Here is a 19,819-nt window from a genome sequence, read left to right as displayed (position 1 = left end):
ATATTGGCATATCTGTTTTATCCCTGGTAACTTTATTTGAAAATTTAAATTCCTTTCCAAATTCATTTATCCCCGCAACTCCCTGAGAACACAAGACTGGTTCTGAAACTGCTATGTGACCATTCATGGCTGGGATGAGTGCCATCAAAGGCTACTTGAATTTGGAAATTTAGAATGAACATGTATATACAGGGCTATTAATTCAGGGATGGTGTATCTCCCTTTCTTTTGTAAGGGGTGGTTTAAATTAAGCTTCTGGATTTTGATAAAAAAACGCTGGAGATCCAGCATGATTTATATTCCTTTTGAAAAAAGAAAGTAATCCTTAAAACAAAGGTTAATGAGAGTCACTGGGGTTCAAAAAGGAATAGAAAACTTCATATGAGTCTGGGTACTCCTAACTATTAAAATGGGACGGTCACGACAAGACACTCCAGTAAAATTTACTATTCGAACCACTCTGCCACAGGCTGGGAGGTTTTCCAACCAAGTGACTCAGTGGTGTGCACCGAGGAGAGACCAAATGAACCACAGGGATGAGCACCGGTCATCCTTCACTGGCCAGCCAAGATGAGGTCAGTGTGGTTGGGCTGTTCTCAACAGGCCGACCAGTACAATCCAGAGTATTTTTGGTGGGATCTAATTAAACAGAAATGGCTTGAGGCCACTGTGAAACCCCAGAGGATTCAGAGAAATCTACGGCCCTCTCCAACCTATAGTTTTTGGGAGAATTTATGGTGAATGGATTGGTAATATTCATCACTCCTCAGTGGCACAGTAATAGTGGTTAAGAACATAAGCTCTGGTGCCAGAAAGACTTTGATTAAAACCTAGTTCTGCTACATATTATCATAGCAGTAATTCTTATCTTCCCTCTCTCACATGTAAAACGGGAGTAATGATAATTACCACATGCTTGGAATGAGAATTAAACTTGATAATTCTGTGTAGCCCATTGTTTGTGCTCCATAAAGACAGCTGCTATTAATAACATCTTTCCCAACATATCTCTAGTCCAGAGCAAAGAGCACTTATCAATAATTCTATACATAATGATAAAAAAAAAAAAAGGGGACCAGAAGCTCCTTCATTGCATGAGTGGGATATGAATGCCACTCAGTAGTATCCCCTGGGTGGAAACTCTTCAAATGCCAAACGCTTGCTACTTATTTATTTTATAAGATTATCTTACCCCTTTCCACCTTGAGCCAGCTGTATTTTCTTATCTGCCTATATAAAATCCCTAAACTCCCTCTTGGTTCTTGCTTCTTTTCATCTCTTTTCCACCTGCTTTCATGAGAAAGGAGAACAGGTAAGCCTAGGGTGAAGTCTGACTATCTATGCGAGTTGTTTGTAAATCAACTAATAATGGAATCACTTTGCTACTTAAATGTTAGGAGCATCTCTAGTGAGTTCTTAACGATGCACAACGATGCCAAAACCCTGTAGATACTAGAAAATGCACAAATATTAACTGATCCTAGGCAAGAGAGAAAATAATTCAACAGGGGTTCCATATGAACCAAGTGGTTGCTTACCAGTAGCTTAATCCTATCTGCCCATTCTTGATAATATATACCAATGATATGCTCACTTGTATATATGTATATGTATGCTCTCTCTCTTATAGGCTGTAAGTCTCTTGAAGTCAGGCACCATTTCATTTCCCTTAAGCCTATTATAGTGCCTTACACACAGATGACCCTCAGTAAATGTTGGGGGGCTGAATGGTACTAAGATAGGAGCTTGGAGAGCAGCTAATCTTGACAGGCCCTTATAGTACCAACTCAACAAAGGTATTTTGCACTCCTTTAGATTAGAGCCCATTAGGAAAAGGCCTTTTCCAGAACACTGAACCGTATTTTTCTGCTTGCCTGAGGTTAACATACTTACAATAAAAGTTGCTGATTTATTCTTTTTCCTCCCTGAATGTTTCTGGCCCATTTTTAACATGGACTTCTTAATCACTTTTCATCACCTGAAATCAGTGAATCTGAGCTATTACTACTACTCCATTTATCAGAAAAAGAGGGGCAACATGTAGGTTTAAAGGTTTAGTACACAGCAGAGGTTATTGATAATTTACCAGGTTATATTTTTAGCTTGATAGTTTTTCAAATGTAATCAAGAGCCATAAAAGAATTCAACACAAACAGCCTTGGGTTTCACAGTCAGAAGAGGAATCGGACCAACCTTTGGTTTCCTGGACCTCAATGCCAGCCCTTTTAACTGACCGGTGCTCCATTTCTGTAACACAGCACAGCAAAGAGACAGAGTATCAGAATCCCCAAAAAGAACATCTGAAAATTTAATTTTGATATTAATTTTACTCAGTAGAAAACATTTCCTTAATTCATCAAATTCTTTATCGTATTAGAAGAAGAGTTTAATACAAATCACTAATTAGATGCGAGGTCGATGAATCCTGGATAAAATCTCCTAGGGAAAGCTGAAGTAGTATTTCTAAGGTCTTCATATTTAAAATGAGATTTTCCTTATGGAGTTCATAATGCTGTTTTATTTCTGAAATATCAAGCAGTTCTGTTTTCACGTGGACATCTTAGAGATAGCTAGTTCTGCCATGTTTACGAGTCTTCTAGCAGACATATATGGATTTGACTAGTTACATATTAGCATGCAAATACACAAGATACTTGTTTTGCCTCTGATGACAGTCTTACAATCCCAAAGGTACAATTTTCCTGATTTATCATTTGGTTACATTCTGAACTATGCAGAGGGCTTTTCTACTGCAAAGCTGAACGCTACATTGCAGTGTTTCTCAATCAGGAGATGTATCAAAACCACTTGGGAAGCCTTTCTAAAATGCACACACCATCATTCCTCTTCTTTCTACTGATCTCAAGTGAGGTCCAGCCATGTGTATTTTGAAAATCCTCCCCTGGTGACTTGGATACGCATCTCTGTTGAGTACCAACCACAAAGGTGGTATAAAGAGCCTAAGACTGAGAATCTTAAGTTCAAGTAGCATATTCCTATCTGCAAAATGAAGATATTGGCCAGGTTTCTGAAAGTCTTTTCTACCTTGAAAGGTATTTATTCTGAAAAACCTGGGTTCAGTCATGCAATTGGGAATTATCCATCTCTGTTTGCTTTCCTGTCTGCCCACACCTTTCGTTCCTCTTTGAGGAGGCAGGTGGTGGGACAGCCGCACTTGCAAAGGGGGATGTGAAGCTAATGCTGGCGGGGAACAGTCCATGGACACCTCTGTGCACTCAACTCTAACTGGGTCTTTCTTGCAAAACTAGCAAAAGTTACTCAAAGGATAATTCTGAAGACAGCAGTTATCAAATTCACTTGGGGTCCAAGACCTGTATGGTATCTGATTTCTTTGTTGTAACTTGTTTTTTCCCCTTGTTATAATTTGCATTTTCCCCTGTTTTAGTTAGCATTTCCTATCTTCATCACATGTCCTTATTTCTCTAAAACTGCCTGTTGCAGCTTCTAATACCACCAATTTATCATCTCAGCTCTTTTTCTTAACCCCACCTCCTACTGTTTGGACCCTGCCATATTTTAAAAGCATTTCTGGACACTGAGGTATGTGGCTTACTAAGCATTCAGTGCTAATTTAGAAAGCTTACGTTTTTTAGTCTGATATCAGAGGCTTGGTTAGTATACTTTTTAAGAATTAGAAATAACATCCTTATAGCAATTAGAAAACTCCCATACTAGCTTGCCTGGTCCTGATAGGGAAACTCTTCGTCCCCATACATACTTCTGAGTTACATGCAAATACAGCAGTTCAGCATTCTGAGTAAGCTGGGGCCTAAAGGAAAAACGCAGAGCGCCTGCTACTTGGGATAACATGTGTCTGACTCAGATGCTGGCGTCCTAGGTGCTCGGCAGCTACGCAGGGCTGAAGAGTCCCTTGGGAAGTGATGCCTGTGTGGAAACCAGTCAGCCCGTCTGCCTTGCCAAAGCCATCTCCCTCCCTCTGGAGCTGAGCTGGCATTAAGATTGGCTTTCATATAACAGACATTACTTCAGGCGTCAAGCATTTCCTGTGGAATATCTGTGGAAACAAGGGGATAAATGCCAACAAAAAAAGAGTTTCTCTCCACTTAAAAAATTTAATTCCTGAAAGGAATACGAAACAGGCCTTTTAACAGCTACCACTTATACCTTGACTTCCCGCTCCTATCAATAAAAAGAAAGAAATGCATTTTTTTCCACATTTTTTTAAGCAATAAAACCGAGGAGGAAAATATGCAGCATAGTATTGTGAAAACCATACTTCCAGTTGAGGTGAACTTCCACACGGTGTTGCTGTGAGCGTCCCCAACGTACACGGTCCCGTCCTCAGAGGCGGCAATGTCATGGGGCATGTCGAAGAGCTGCCCGAACAAGAAGCGCCGTCAGGGGGCTGCGCGTGAGCTCTCCGCACACGGCAGAGAAACAAGGCGAAGCACCCCGCAGAGCAATGAGCACATTACTCAAGCCAGAAAACAAAGGAAAAGCAAAACGAAACAAACAAAAACGATAACTCCCATCCAAGCAACTCTGGCCAAAGAGAAGCATTCACTCTCTGGGCGCTGACAGCCAGGCATAATTCTAAACATTAAGAAACACCAAGAGACCCTTACCACTGACTTTCAAGTCTTTAAAAAAGTGAACATTTATGAGTAGATTTTATATAGATAGATGATAGATAGATAGATGATAGATAGATAGATGATAGATAGATAGATAGATAGATAGATGATAGATAGATAGATAGATAGATGATGATAGATGATAGACAGATATAGATAGATAGATAGATAGATAGATAGATAGATAGATAGATAGATAGATAGATGATAGATAGATACCAAATATATATATATATTTTCTCTTTGGCCTATATATATTAAAATGTGTGTGTGTGTGTGTGTATATACACACACATTTTAACCCTTATCCGAGGATATTTTTTCCATTGCTTTTCAGAGTGTGGAAGGGAGAGAGAGAGAGAAACATCAGTGTGAAAGAGACACATCGATTGGTTGCCTCCCGCATGCGCCCGGGGGCCAGGGGTCGAGCCTGCAACTGAGGTACGTGCCCTTGACCAGACTCAAAGCCAAGACCCTTCAGTCTTTGGGCCAATGCTCTAACCACTGAGCAAATCCAGCTAGGGCTAGAATTTTTTTTTTTTTACAGTGTTGATTGATTGGTGCTACAATATCTACCTATTTATTTATATTTATTTTACCTTCACATTTCTTCTACCTTTTAATCACTATCACATTTGCCTGTTTTAATCTAGTCAAGTAAAAAAGACTAGGTGTTAATTTTGGTTATTATTCCCATCAAACTATCACGTGCTACCTTAAAAACTATTTATACATCACTGATAAGAGAACTCATTTCAAAGGTGCAGGGCATTCAGATTATTTCTGAAATGTGTACCAGGAGACAACAGTGTGGGGTTTCATGCTCTGAAGCATAGTGTTTACAATGTTTTCAGTCAACAAAGGAAACCAAGTGAGTGTTACCTCCAAGTACTTCCTCAGCTTGGGTATCTACTTAGATACTCGGGGTTTCACTATGTCTTTCTTCATGACATATATCCATTTCAGTCATCACCATCTCAGTCCCAGGACACAGGAGACGGGAGCACTTTGTAAACACCATACTTTCAGTTGGACTCAGGGTCACCGTGCTAGTTCCTGGAAGAGCAGCCTTAAAATGTGCTGCCATTTCCACCCGTCTCCTGAAGCCTGTGACGGTGCCACGTGTCCGCCAGTCGGTGGGAGGCGGGTGATGTTTGGGGGCCGCAGGCCTGCCTGAGTACACAGTTCTCAAAAACAGGACCTGTGAGTATGAACAGGAGCATTATCTCCGCTGTGGGCTTATCACCCGGTATCTGCCCACTTTAGTTTGCAGAGTACAAAGAACACTAATCAGGCAAATTGCAGTGCTTAGCTCGCGTTAGGAGGGGCCGGATCCATGCTTTGAAGATACCATTGTGCTTTAAAGATCAGCAACAATTTGTCACAATGAAAAGAAAAATGAGACAGCAGTACCAAGGAGGCTCACTCCTTTATACTATCAAACGAGCGGTGACAAATGTGCGTGAGGACAGAGAGCCGGAAATCAGCATGCCCTGCTGAAATCTCACAAGCCTGCCATTAAATGTTCATCTTTATTTTGGGTTCAGCTAATGGGTGGCAACCAACTTGCAAATTATAGGCCGTTCCTCTTCTACACCAAAATATGTTCTTAAAAACAGCTTTGCAAAACATGGTTGTAAAGTGCTCCATATTTTCCGATAGGAAAACTATTGTAACAGGTGGGGGAATGAAGGTGAGGGGGGAATGTGTGAATGATTCATCTGTAAATCGCAGGATGGCATCAGCTCAAGGCTAAAATAACAATAAGCCTCTATCTGTGGCGCTCAAACTGACACAAGAAGCCAAGGGCTTTGTTAGAAATACTTTGGGGCCACAGGAGGGGCTCAGGGGAGGCTTAGTGGTTGGGACTTTGGCATCTATATTACTGCTGCAATCAGGTGCTTTTTAATGAACCAGTCTATTGCTCTGTGTCATCTGAAAATTATGTTGTAAGCTTTAGGATTTCAGAGTTGAAGAGATTTAAAGATCTGACATAGGCTTTGTAAACTCTTCTTTTAAGGTACTCCTTCCTGGCAAAATAAAATAGAAGAAAAGAATGACAGCATCCTCCTGGGCCACCTGGTGACATAGCCCGGGGCAACCTGCCCTCCACATCTGTTATTCTGTCTTAAATATTCATAAGGAATTTGTGTTCTTTATATCATAACTTGTTTGCTTTAACACAAATAATGCTGAAACTTACTTAATAGTAAGTAAAACAGTTCTCTAAGACGTTGCACTAAGTTTATGTTGCGGTTGAAAATATCCCTTGGTGGACCAATGCGTACCTCAGGTGATTAAAAGGTGAATCACATTTTAGAGTCCCAAAGACTCGTGTCTGAGACCCAGGTGTGCTACTTACTGTGTAGCTTTGGATAAGTAATTTAACTTTCATGACCCTTTCACCTAGGGTGTTGTTAAATATTGTAACTTCAATCTCTGTGGTTAAGCTTAGAGAAATAACATAAACCTGGGCCTACTGGAGTTTTTATTATTGTTGTTATTGGTGTTTTCTATGGGGGGGTGGAGATCATTTCCCTCCTTTTCCACAGGGGCTGTCTTACAGAAGAGAGAAAACAAAAAATGGCAGCCTGAAAGATGTGTGTGAAAGCACACGATTAAGACTGTTAAGTCTTTCCTGTGATTAATGGGGGGTGGGTAGAATTTGGGGGACAACTATGTGCCTTTGTTCTCATAGATTTTTGATAGCATTTTATAGAACTATTGTCTTTATTGTCCTACTGTCTCAGTTTCCCTGCACAGACACAAGGATGAAGATCATACATTCAAGACAAAAATATTTTTAAAGAATGTAGTAATAGTAGAAGGAGAATCGAAATACACGAGGCCATGGCTGGTGTTGCTCAGTGGTTAGAGCATCAGCCCACGCACTGAAGGGTTTTGGGTTCAATTCCCAGTCAAGGGCAGCTATATGGGTTGCAGGTTCAATCCCTGGTCCCAGTCGGGGCATGTGTGGGAGGCAACCAATTGATATGTCTCTCTCACATCGATCTTTTTCTCTCTTTCTCTCTCCCCCCACACACAGCCCCTCTCCCTTCCACTCTCTAAAAATCAATGGGAAAAAAATATCCTCAGGTGAAGACTAACAAAAACAACAACAACAAAAAAGAAACACAAGAGGAGATAAGTAGTGGATAGGCACAAACATATTATGTACAAGTTGACTTTTGACCTGGAAGAAGACTATCTTCTTATATAGAAGTCAATACACTTTATTATTTCCTTCACCTACACTTAATCTTTGTGATGATAATCTAATTAGATGAAAATTCGGAGAGGTTCATGCACTGATTTTTCAGTTTACTGAGTCAACACAGAACCAAGTTCTACGTTCTGGTGTAATATCAAGTCTTGTTTATTGAAAGGAAAAGCAAATTTCACCTTGGAGTTAGCCTCTCTTTTCACGTTTGCTGTGCTGATCCATATACTGTGACTCACTCATCATCAAAGGTCTGGTAAAGTTGATGTTTGAGCACAATGCTTTCTGAAATTTTAATTCAGGGCTGTTCACATTTTTGTGAGCCTGAGGCTCATTTAGATTCTAACCTCTTCCTTAGCATTTACTTCTGATTTCTAGATGCCTATTTGAATGAAAAGTTAATGTGCTGGCCGACATAGCATATCATCTTTAAAGAAAAATCAGGCAAACTAATACAAAGTGAAGACCTGAAAGAAAGTTAATCTTCTCACTCTATTAATACATAAGAGGAAGTTGTTTTAAAGTGGCAAAACAATCAAGATGGGATAATCAATAAGGATCTGAAACACCAATGAAGTAAAATATGCTTTCAAAGTAATTAATTCCTTTCTGAAGGGCAACTATGATTTGCTATTTGATTGCTTATTGCTTTTCAGGTAAAATATTTCTGTGACAAGTCTTATTTATTATAGATGAATAGGAACCACACAGGGAACTTATACTGGAATCTTTAGTTCAGGTTCAGTTTGCTTCAAATCAGATTCTGTAACTCTTGCTAAAACTCTATTTTGGGAGAGGATGTGTCCTGTTCTGTTCACCATCATATCCTTAGTATCTAGCACAATGCCTGACACACAGTGGGTACTTAATAAATATCTCAAGAGATTAAAGATGGCAGCAGACCGAGTGGAAGCTACACTGACTCTCTCCCGGGACCAAACTGGAAGTACAACTAAAATATAGAAAAACCATCCTGAACAATCAACTGCAACTGAAGATGAGCTGGAGAGCATCCTCATGGCCAAGGTCCTAAAGCAGAGACTGCATAGAGGCTGGTAGGAAGTGCAGAGGCGTGAGACCACTGGCTGGGCTCCCACAAGCAGCAGCTGAAGGTCTGGAGGGAGATCTCAGCTGTGGGGGGTTCCCACTGAGGACTCTGGGGCATAAACCCCAGGCTGGGCTTCCCAGCCCAGAGCACCAGAACTGAGAAAGGTGCCCACATAACATCTGGCTGTGAAAAGCAGCCAGGGTTCTGTCTGCCAGGGAGACATGGCTGGAAATGCAGACACCCTCTTATAAAGAGCCAACACACAAAGTTTTGTATGCAGCCATTCACCTTGGGCTCTAGTAAAGGGAAGGCGGAGTGGACCGACCAGAGCTGTGTGGGGAGAATCTAGGGTTGTGGGCTCTGGAGATAGAGCTCAGACGGCACCCCTCTGGATTCCTGTGCCAAGTCATTCCCAATACTGCAGAGGCAGACATTTACCTTCTAAGCATTTTTAAGTATTTTTTTTTAATCTAGCAAATTTAGTATTTTAAAGAAGACTATAAGAATTATGAGTATGGAGATCCAGTTTGTCTGGTAGCTTATGACAGATGCATTTTGATCTGAATAAGCCCAAGAAATGTTTACAAGTTTTGAAAAATAACTCTAATTTGCAGCATTTTTGCAGGCTGCATTTTCTAAAACCCAGGTACCACAAGCACATTTGGCAGTGTGCGAACACTCTGATAGTTTTGGTGATCATACTGCAGAGAAAGTAAATTGAGAAGATAGAGGGCTGTGGGCACATGGACCACAGCTACCGTGTTTGTAAAAGTCACTGTCAGAATAAACAGTGGTAAACCGTTTGTGAAGCCAAAACTAGCCTTTCGTCTTTTACCAAAACCAAGTCTTTAGGACTGGAATAAATTCCAGGAGGTGCTATTTTCAAGTCTTTTTTCTCAGTGCAGTCATAGTATAAAAAAAGTACACAAGATTTCTTTTGTATCTAAGAGAACTATAAAAAGTACAGTTTAGCGTACTATAGTATCTTCTCTGCTAAGATGAAACCAGAAAAGGCTAACGTTTTTTGGTATTCTAACCACAGTGAATTTAAGTCTGCCATTGTATGCAAAGTCTACTGAGAACCTTAGAACTGCATTCAGTGTTCATCTGCAGCTGAAGAAATTGATCAGAACAGAGAAGGACATTTATTCTAAATAAAATATTGTAATAGAACATGCCCACCAACCTACCTAAGAAAGTGATCACATCTCCTTAGAGTTTTTAAAAAGATTATTCAAGTACAAATTGAATGCCAAAGCTTACATTTTAGTGTTTTCTCATGAAAACTGATACCTAGGTATTGTACGTGAATACCTTGCGCACTGGCTTGAAGATGTCAATAATTTCTCCATTGGAAAAGTTCATCACAAATCCTTGTACAGGTTCTTGGTTCCCAAAGTAAGGCTTCCCATTCACCGCAAAGAGCAAACCTGTGACAAGATACTCAGTTAACCTTTCTTTAAAATATGGGCAAGACTGGCCTTCAAATACGTGCATGCACATTTACACAAACAATAAATATAGGGTCAATCTGGTCTCTACAGTTGGCAACCAGAGCAGAAAATAAAACACTTAACAAATGTCTCCTTTTGAGTAATAATTAGATCAAGGGCAAACAGGTTAGGAGACTAAACTTGTAATAGAAAAAACAGAAAATGCTAGGCTTGTTCCACTTAGGAAGTCAGTAGAAATCAGGAATACACAGATATAGATAGATATAGAAATAGACATGGATATACATATGGATGTGGATATAGAAATGGATGATACAGGTATAGCAATAGCAACATATACATATAGGTATAGACACACAGATACAGATATTACGGGCATCCTAAATAGGTATTGGGAAGAGTCAGGTTATTTAAGCAAATCATTTTAAAGTATCAGATCTTTAAAAAACGTATGTAACATCAACTATAATTAAGAGATGAATTAGAGGAAAATATGTTAAGAAAGTAAGTTATAGTATAGGTAGAAGAATGGTCTGATTTTAAACAAGTTAGAAAATGTGAGATGCATATTTCAGATTACCAAAGATACACTTTTTTCATAATTAATGAAAATTAGACCATCTTATTTATATTAATTCAATGAGTACTCTTTGTAGGAAAATTATATTTCTTAGTATAGTAGTATTTATCCAAAACAGAGACTGTGATGTTTTTGGCTAATTAAGTGCTTCAGATGAGTGAATATGACATTTTTCAAAGAATTAAAACACAAAATATGCACAACACTAAACCACTATTGGAGATATTTTTATCTTTCTTTAAGGATTTCAGAATAGGGTTCTTTTGCACGTCACTGTAAAAAAACAGCACTGTCAATATCAGTTACTGTTGTGCAATATAGTAGAGAGAAATCCAATTGTAATACACGTCATCTTTTGCTTAGATTCTGTTTTGAATCAGATTTCCTCTCATCTTCTCTCCTGGTGCTTTTCTCTTTGTATCTGATTTGTTTTTATTCGCTATAAACCTGACCACCCTCTTTATTAGGTCTTGCCAAATGTATTCTTTAAATGTGAGGTAAAAATCAAAATGAGACTCTCTTTTAAGGATATTAATGAGAGTCTTTTATCACTTTTTAAAATTTTTTATTCTTTGGGGTTAACCAGCCACCTGAATCCCTTTATTTTATGTCCTAAATAATTTGGAGGCTGCTTGGGAAGAGAGTAGCCACATGCAACTCTAAAAGCATGAGAAATATAAATATTATAGTGATGCCTATAAATAGTCAATGCTACTTTAATATAGATATACTAGATATACTTAATAAAATTTATGGCAAAATATGAATTTTAGAAATTACATGCATTTTCAATTGTTCAGTAAGTTTTCATTATTTAAAGAAATATTATGCTAAGTTATCTTGTAGTGTGAATCAAGTAGATCTTATAAGTTTGGATTGTTTTTCTGGTTTTCTTCAAGTCAAGAAAATCTATGTTGAAAATGAGAAGGAAATTCCATAATTTATTGGTTATTCCTCCTGGCATTTAGACATGAGCCTTGCTTACTTTACATATTTATCTTTAAAAAAAAATTGGCCACCAGTTTTAAAAAAAATGCCTAACAGAGGTATTTTGAATACTGATTTTATTCAAGCATATGCCATCTGCTGATGATATATGAAGCCATAATATTAATCATTTACTAACTAGAGCAGATGATCATAATTAAGGAAAAATAAAAATCAATGTTTGGGGAAAATGTTTTCACCCACTACAAATGGTTGTTAAATCTTTGAGTTCTCCATTATTTCCATATAAACAACAATAATCTTTCAGCTGAAACTGATTTACGATGCACTACCAGTTTTAAAATTATTTTAAGATCTAGTATATAAGGCATATTCAATCCCTTAATAAGAAAAAAATTATAAATAGAGCATGTTAAGATAAGACAAATAATTTTTAAGAATGGAGTATATTATGATAAAACACACAAAAATAATTTAAGATGACATACCTGGTATATATGAAATTGCAAATATATTTCTTCCAAATGATGCATGTTTAATCTCTCGCACAAATTCTTTGGTGTCGGTTTTAAAACACTGGATCCGACCATTTTCCCTGTCTGACACACATAATTGACCCAAATGAGGCACAAGGGCCAAGCTGTGAGGAACACTGAAGTGGCCTGGTTTAGGATTGCTCCCTGAAGACTCTACGAAACACGGAGAAATGGCAGATATAGAATTTGCAATAGCACCAGAAGTCTGACTCTAAAGTTTTTTTTTCCAGATTCGTGATAGTAAAACATTAAATATCTGGAACCAGAGGAAAAATAAGGTAAAGCAGTTTATAAATGCATTCCATTAATATCTCTTATCCACAAACATTACATATTTACTCTCTATTTCAGGAGTGGGGGACGTCTGGCTCACGGGCCATATCATTTGGTCTGGTCCCACCAAAGAGAAGCAGTTTCAGCCATCACATTAGGGGTGAGTTAATTAAATGTTTGACCAAATAGAGCAGGCTAATTTTTAAGGTGATAATTCTGTATGGCCCGAAAATGATGTTATAAATATCCAAATGGCCCTTGGCAGAAAAAAGGTTCCCCACACCTGCAGTCTATTTGAACAAAATCTGGGGTAGAAGTATTCTTTTTCGTCTTATAAGACGTGTGTGTATGTGTGTGTGTGAACAAGCCAGCTGGACACATATAGAGCCCCAGTACAGGGAACAATTATATCCTAAAGGGAGTGAGGGGTGCCAGTCTCCTGTTCCTAGTGATACTGGCTACGAATTACAATTAGTCTCATTGAGTACCTTCTCCCCACTGTGTGACGAACACTCCACTTGGTGAAAACTGCACAATCCGACTGTTGCAGTAACCATCTGATACATAGATGGTTCCAGTTTCTGGATCCACAGCCACGTCGGTGGGTTGACAGAAGTGATTCTGGTCACTGCCTGGTTGCATGCTCCTTCCCAGGGTTAGCAGAGGGCCTTCTTTACTGTTTGGATCCAGTTTGAACACCTTTTTCAAAAGGAACAAAAGCCTTATTCGCATGGTTATTACTGACACCTGCCCACATGGCTAAGGACACTGGCACAGGCCATTAGAGTGTAAGCTCCCAGAGACTTATTTAAAAGAAGATACTTTTTTAAAAACTGGAAATCATCTGGTTCGATTCCTTCATTTAAGGAATAAGGGCTATAGGGATTGATTGATTTGCTCAAGGTCATCCAGGTAACTCATGGCCAGTGAAGACTAGCAAAGGGTGTCCTGCTCCATCCACGCCTGCACTTCCTTCTCTCTCCTTACCTGACAGTGCTCTCTGGGCAATACATGAGCAATAAGTATTTACTGAGGAAATGTTTGAAGACCCTTGGAGCTCTGTCTTCTGAGTTCTAGCTCCCCCCTCACCTAGTTTCCTAGCTCTTTGCAACCTACTCTCAAAACAGGTATCAAATGTGAACTTTGCTTTTGAGGGAAAGACCTTATTACTCTTCTGTGACTGAAATATAACTTCTTTATAAAAGGACAAGAATTTGATATTTTATACATAAACATGTATGTACCAGAGACTTCACCTTCAACTTAATGAAGATTAAGAAAAGAAAACATAAAACACAAGTGATGAAATAGAACTAAGACCTGGGGACAGAGAGGAGAAAAGCAAAGTGGAAGCAAAGGAGGAGGCTGGCCATCAGGCTCCTGCCAATTCAAAGGAGAGAGGTGGCTTGGCCTACCTTTTCCCACAGCACTGACTTCCAAGAGAAATATTTGAGATGGGGCTGTTCCTTTTTCTTGTTATAAACTTACTGGGTCACAGAAAAAGACCCAGCTAAAGCCAGAGCATTTTGAAAGCATAACTTCATTAGCTTCCATTTGAATAACTGCCAAATGGGAGATTACCTGATGCAGAGCCACGTCGGTGACCCAGTAATTTCCATCTTTATCTACACTCAAGCCATGTGGCAAGTAAAACCTGCAAAATAAAAATAATTGTCTTAAATTCATATTAATTCCCAAAGCATACATACGATGACTTTTTTGGTAATTAATCCATAAAGGCAATATAAATTGATAAATGTGTACCTGCATTACAATAGAAAAGAAGACCAAAATGAATTGTTAAATGAAAATACCTGTTATAAAAAGAGACCTCCTCATCACAAATCTTAAGCAGCATTTAATCATTTAAAAATCTGTATATGAAGCCTACATGTATGTAAATTACAAATATTTATTGTAAAGTATGGTATATTAAACCCCACAAATAGCATCAATTTAAAAACAAGTTTTAAGATCATAAACGTTAACATAAACACATTTGTCTAGAGAAATATAAATGGATTTACATAGTTTGAATCATTTAAATATACAGCAAGGTAATATAATTATTCAAGGTATTAATATAAAATATCAAATATATGACTTAAAAGGTTTAAAAGTGCCTACTAAAAACAGTAAAACCCAAAGAAAACTTTCTGTAGACATGGGCTGGGCCCATCAGTGTGCTGGATAATCATTAGAGAAGGTTAATCTATTTAACAAATCAATGGGGATGATCTGGGTAAGAGAATTTAAATTAATGTAGACAGGAGCTCATAGGCTTAAGGAACTTGGACAGAATTAACAAACACATGGACAATATCTTAATATGGTTATGGTCAAAAGACATCTGACAATCTCCAGGCTATGTTTGTCAGCTTGTAGCCTGAGTTAGCATCACGCTAGCACGACAGATTTTTTTTTCTTCATGAGCCAAGGCTGTGATCTTGATTAATTAACTGAACTAGATCTCTGTTTTGGTGGCTGAATGTGAGAGTTACGATATGCTTTTGACACAGACACTCCACTGCTGGCCAACTTGATTTAGCAGCCTTTGCTCTGCCTCCCTCTTTCATTCCTTTCTGGAATGAGAATGCTTCTGATTAATGGGTGGAGTGCAAAACAGACAGGTTCAAACACACTGGGTGGTGGAGCTGGAATTAGAATTTGGCCCCTGACTCACCATCTTAGAATCCTATAAACACTCTAATTATCACCATCTCTATAAGCAGCTGCATTCAAAGTGATGGCTCCCTGCCTTCCAAAGAAGCTGGCTCTCCCTGTGCCTAAGCAGGTGGAGCAGAGAATAGTCCTGAAGATGCCACGTTAAAACGGCTGAGGACACTGTAAGCAAGTGCCCCTTTCTTTCAATGACCATGATGTGTCAGCCAACTTTTTTTTGGCTGCCAAATGCCATCTAGGAATAAGACCAGATAATGAGTGGCTTTCAAAGCCAAATTACCTATGCATAACAAGGAAAGATAAAAAGGACTTTTGTTCCACCTTCACTTTGAGATGGAAAGAAAAGCCTTATATAACTTTTCTGCTGAATAATCATTTTTTTAATCTTCAGATCTAGCTGCCCACAACTCACTTTATTAGCTACGTGTATCCATGGCTCTGTCAAGCCTGACTACCTATCAGAATCACATGGGGAGCTTTAGTAGTCTTTTGATGCCTGGGCCTCATGCCAGACTAAATGTGAATCTACCTTTTTTGAAGCTTCCAGGTGATTTTAATATTCAGTCAGGGTTTAGAACCACCTATTTAGAAAATGAAAGGTGAGATAGCCCAATTGGTCTCCTGCTTTCTTAAGTTATGCTTTCTCACCACTGCTACACAACATGCTCTTCCCAAGACCAGACCTAACGATGCACTCTCATGCATTCTGTACCCAACACTGTCTATAGCACACGCCTCAACAACATATGTAATTTAACTCACAGATTTTTCCCACTGGACTGGAGCACTGCAGCATTATTTGGATCTATAACAAGAATAGTGTCTTCTTCGATTGGCCCAAGTCCTCTTTGCTGGTAGACAAACTTGCTGTCAAAAGAGCTAAAAAAAAAAAAGCAAAAAAAAGCATTAGAATAAAAAATAAATAAACCAAATCAACAAACTTAAGAACTGTAGACAATTTATTTGAGATTTTAAATACAGAATAAAGAGAAGAGCTCAGATGTATGTGACTTCACTCTTTGTCCTTGACATTTCAGCATCTTGGATCACACACACACCATGAGCCTGCAGAGCTATGCTGCTCAGAATGGTCATGGAGCAGCGGCATGGGAACTGCCTGGAGACGCAAGGTCTCAGATCAAGCGAATCCGACTCTGCAGTTTCACAAGATCCCCAGGTGATTCATACTCGTGAGAATTTGAGGAACACTACCTAAAACTCTTAATGTAACTAATATTTTTTAAAAGGTCCTCAAAATATTCTAATAGTTATTTTCTTTCAAACTACAAAAGAAAGAGTAACTTATTTTAACTTTCTCTGTAATGATAAGGAAAGTGTACATCATTGCAGGGAAGGTAGTGATCAAAAATATGTTGCTATTGTACTAGCCATAGGTACAACAGACAAGTCATACTATAAGGATACAAAGCAGAATGTCCAAAATTTTTCAAAACTATAAAACATAATTGATTCTTAAAAATATACTTAGAGGCACAAAAGTTTTCCCATATAACAGCTTTTCTATAAGTTCAAAATGAACAACTGTATAATAATTAATGTAAAAACTAAAAAGAATGTGACAATTTCTGCTTTTAAACTCTATGCCTTCCAGGTTATTATAAGACAGTATGAACATATATGTTTATATATATTTTTCCATTTATATTTCTATCTGCATTGTTAGCTTAGCAATGTCTTTCCTTAAGTTGACAATTATCACAGACATTGTACTTATTTCAATTCCTGTTTGGAAAATTACTTGGGATAAGGGACAAAGACAAACTTTTCTAATATAAGCTTATGTAATAGAGGTATTTAAATATACTAAGCACCAACAGGCCAACTTACATTTTCAAACACAAAGAATTGGATCAGCACATAGTTGAGATGTGTGTGCATGTGTGTGTGTGTCTGTAAAACATGTATATTTTCCTAGATGAAAGTCAACGGATGATCAATGACTATTTCTATAAAATAAAAATTTTTTTATAGACTCAGACAAGGCTGTAAAAAACAATATTTTGCAGTTCAATTATATAAACAAAAAACCTGAATAACATTAAATATTTATGGAGACATATTTGTAATTTGGAAAACCAACAGGCTACTCAAATCTGTCATACACCTATTGATTAGGTGGTTGATATTTTTATGGAAATTAGATAGAGTCCCAGTAAAACAAAAATTTCAAAATACATTCTCTTGCCATTAAGAATATACATCACACAATTATTTGAGCTTCTTGACTATTATAGTCTTTTGGGTATATTTTTCCTGAAAGATAACATTAAGTCCCTGATGTAGTTCTTATTAATGACCCATTCAATTGAGCACAAAATATTGATTCAGGTGTGTCAACCTAAAACTGAAGTAACACTTTTGTATATGCTGTAGTTAAAACCACACAGTGGTATCTAGAAAAAATATACGTAAGTTTATGAAATGGAAGCAACATCACTAATGAAACAGATTTTAGAAGATATTCATGGGATCGTTATTAAGTTGAAATGTGAAATTTTATTAGACCCAATGTAAAAGTATAAAAGGCGTTATTAAATCAGGAGAAACTGGTAAAGGGCAAACATGAAGTCAATCTTTTTCTTTAAATTTACTTATTTTTCTAATCCTCACAAGAGGATATGTTTTCACTGATTTTTAGAGAGAGAGAAAGGGAGAGAAACATCTACAGGTTGCTTCTTGTACGCACCCCTACTGGGCATCGAACTCGCAACCTAGGTATGTGCCCTGACCAGGAATTGAACCTGCCACCTTCTGGTGTACGGACAATGCTCCAACCAACTGAGGAACCCGGCCAGGGCATGAAGTCAGTCTTTTTCAGTACTATAAAACACCAAAGAGTTTATGCTATATCTGAAACTATTTTCAATACGAATTTTTGTACTAAAAACATCAGAACTAATTTTCTAGAAAAAGAAGGTACCAGATTCGACCATCAATGAGATTTTTTTCCCCAACCTGTGAGATTGGATAATGTAAGTTCATATCTGAGACTCATAATATGCTGTAAGTTTCACATTCGTGTATAATAGGATAAAGTCTCTTCATTTGTTATCCTTTATGGTTTAAGTCTTATATTCATCATTATTTAGAAACATTTCAGTGCTTTGCAATGGCACAGAGGCCATCTAAATTATGTGGAATTATGCTTTCCCTGACTATAAGAAGTTAAAGATCTGTTTTACCCTTTTTTTAAATTGAAATTTTAAGATAATTGTAGAGTCACATGCAGTTGTAAGAATAATACAGAATGATTCCTTGTACAGTTTACTAAGTTTCCCCAATAGCAGCATTTTGCACAACTATAACATAGTATCATAACCACGAGATTGATACTGAAAAAATCCACTAATTATATTTAGATTTTCCTCTTGTATTTCCTAAATTTTTTTAATTCTTGCAGTATATTTGCTTGGGCATGGAATGTATTAGTACACAACTTCTCTACCCTGCCCCCCCCAAGAGTTAGGAACAGGGAAAGTCACCATGTCCTCATAATTCTTACCAAGTACTATCACTGCACATGCAGAGAGTGTCCTGACCCACTACTGACAGCTAGTAATAGTGGCAGTCCAACTGTATATCCCGATAAAACTAGAGCATATCACACCTCAGCACACCTAACTTCGCATCACCTCTTATTTGCAAAATAACAAAACGAACAAAAAGCTTGACATATTTACTTGTTCATAACTTCCTCAAGAAATGGGCTGCAGTCATTCTGGAAGAAACTGCCCCTTTCGTCTGTCTTGTCATTCACTTAAATATTCCCCATCAGTCCTAAATCTCTGGCCCTACAGTCCTGCTATTTTAGGAAATAACACTCCTACAACTTATAGAAGAGAAAGTAGAAAGGAGACCCCCTTCCCCAGGAGCATATACTGAACTACTGTAACTTAAAGCATGCTTTTTATAGCTCCAGCTTATTTCTCCAGCACTCAAATATTTCAAAATGTAAACTCTAAGTTAAACTCTAATTCACTGGCAGCCACGTATCTCAGTCAAGAACCTGAAATGTTGAACTTGTCTTCCAAAAAAAAGGCTGTGGTAAAGGAAGAAATATAAATAACCCAGACCCACAGTCCTTATGTCAGTCAGACTGAATGAAAATGTAACTGAGAGAGAGGTAAGGGACAGACATCCTTTATCAATGGCACTGTTCCACACTGCCCACAAATGTAGGGAAAAAAATGTATCAAACAGAAACAATTTGTGTGTGGGCACGTGTCCTCATAATCTAGAAATGTCAAATTTCAAGTGGTGGTAATAAATAGTAACATTAATTAACCTGAGGACCACGCTCTTTCATTTTATTATTCACTTTTTGGTGGTGTTATAGTAAATTGTGAAACAGCAAATGAAGGAGCCAAAAGAAAAATAATAACAAAACCAAATAAGCTACAGAGTAAATTTACCAGATATTTTAAATAAAAATTGGATATAC

The 19,819-nt window shown here is 37.9% G+C and overlaps 1 protein-coding gene across 8 annotated transcripts in view; it reads right to left on the bottom strand.

Annotated features, from left to right (window-relative positions):
• PAM (peptidylglycine alpha-amidating monooxygenase) overlaps window positions 1-19,819 on the bottom strand; it is a 147,674-nt gene that overhangs the window by 6,809 nt on the left and 121,046 nt on the right. For all 8 annotated transcript variants that reach the window (XM_016221968.2, XM_087815463.1, XM_087815464.1 and 5 more), the window contains 7 exons: window positions 16,120-16,236; window positions 14,257-14,329; window positions 13,164-13,374; window positions 12,355-12,555; window positions 10,199-10,314; window positions 4,259-4,358; window positions 2,194-2,247 (listed from right to left, as the gene is read on the bottom strand). In XM_016221968.2, coding sequence (XP_016077454.2) covers window positions 2,194-2,247; window positions 4,259-4,358; window positions 10,199-10,314; window positions 12,355-12,555; window positions 13,164-13,374; window positions 14,257-14,329; window positions 16,120-16,236 — 872 coding nt within the window. The remainder of the gene's footprint in view (window positions 1-2,193; window positions 2,248-4,258; window positions 4,359-10,198; window positions 10,315-12,354; window positions 12,556-13,163; window positions 13,375-14,256; window positions 14,330-16,119; window positions 16,237-19,819) is intronic.

This window comes from Miniopterus natalensis, chromosome 3 (genome assembly GCF_054644295.1).
Source record: "Miniopterus natalensis isolate mMinNat1 chromosome 3, mMinNat1.hap1, whole genome shotgun sequence".
NCBI lineage: Eukaryota > Metazoa > Chordata > Mammalia > Chiroptera > Miniopteridae > Miniopterus > Miniopterus natalensis.
The sequence above is the reverse complement of the archived record's forward strand: the minus strand, read 5'-3'. Positions and strand labels throughout refer to the sequence as shown.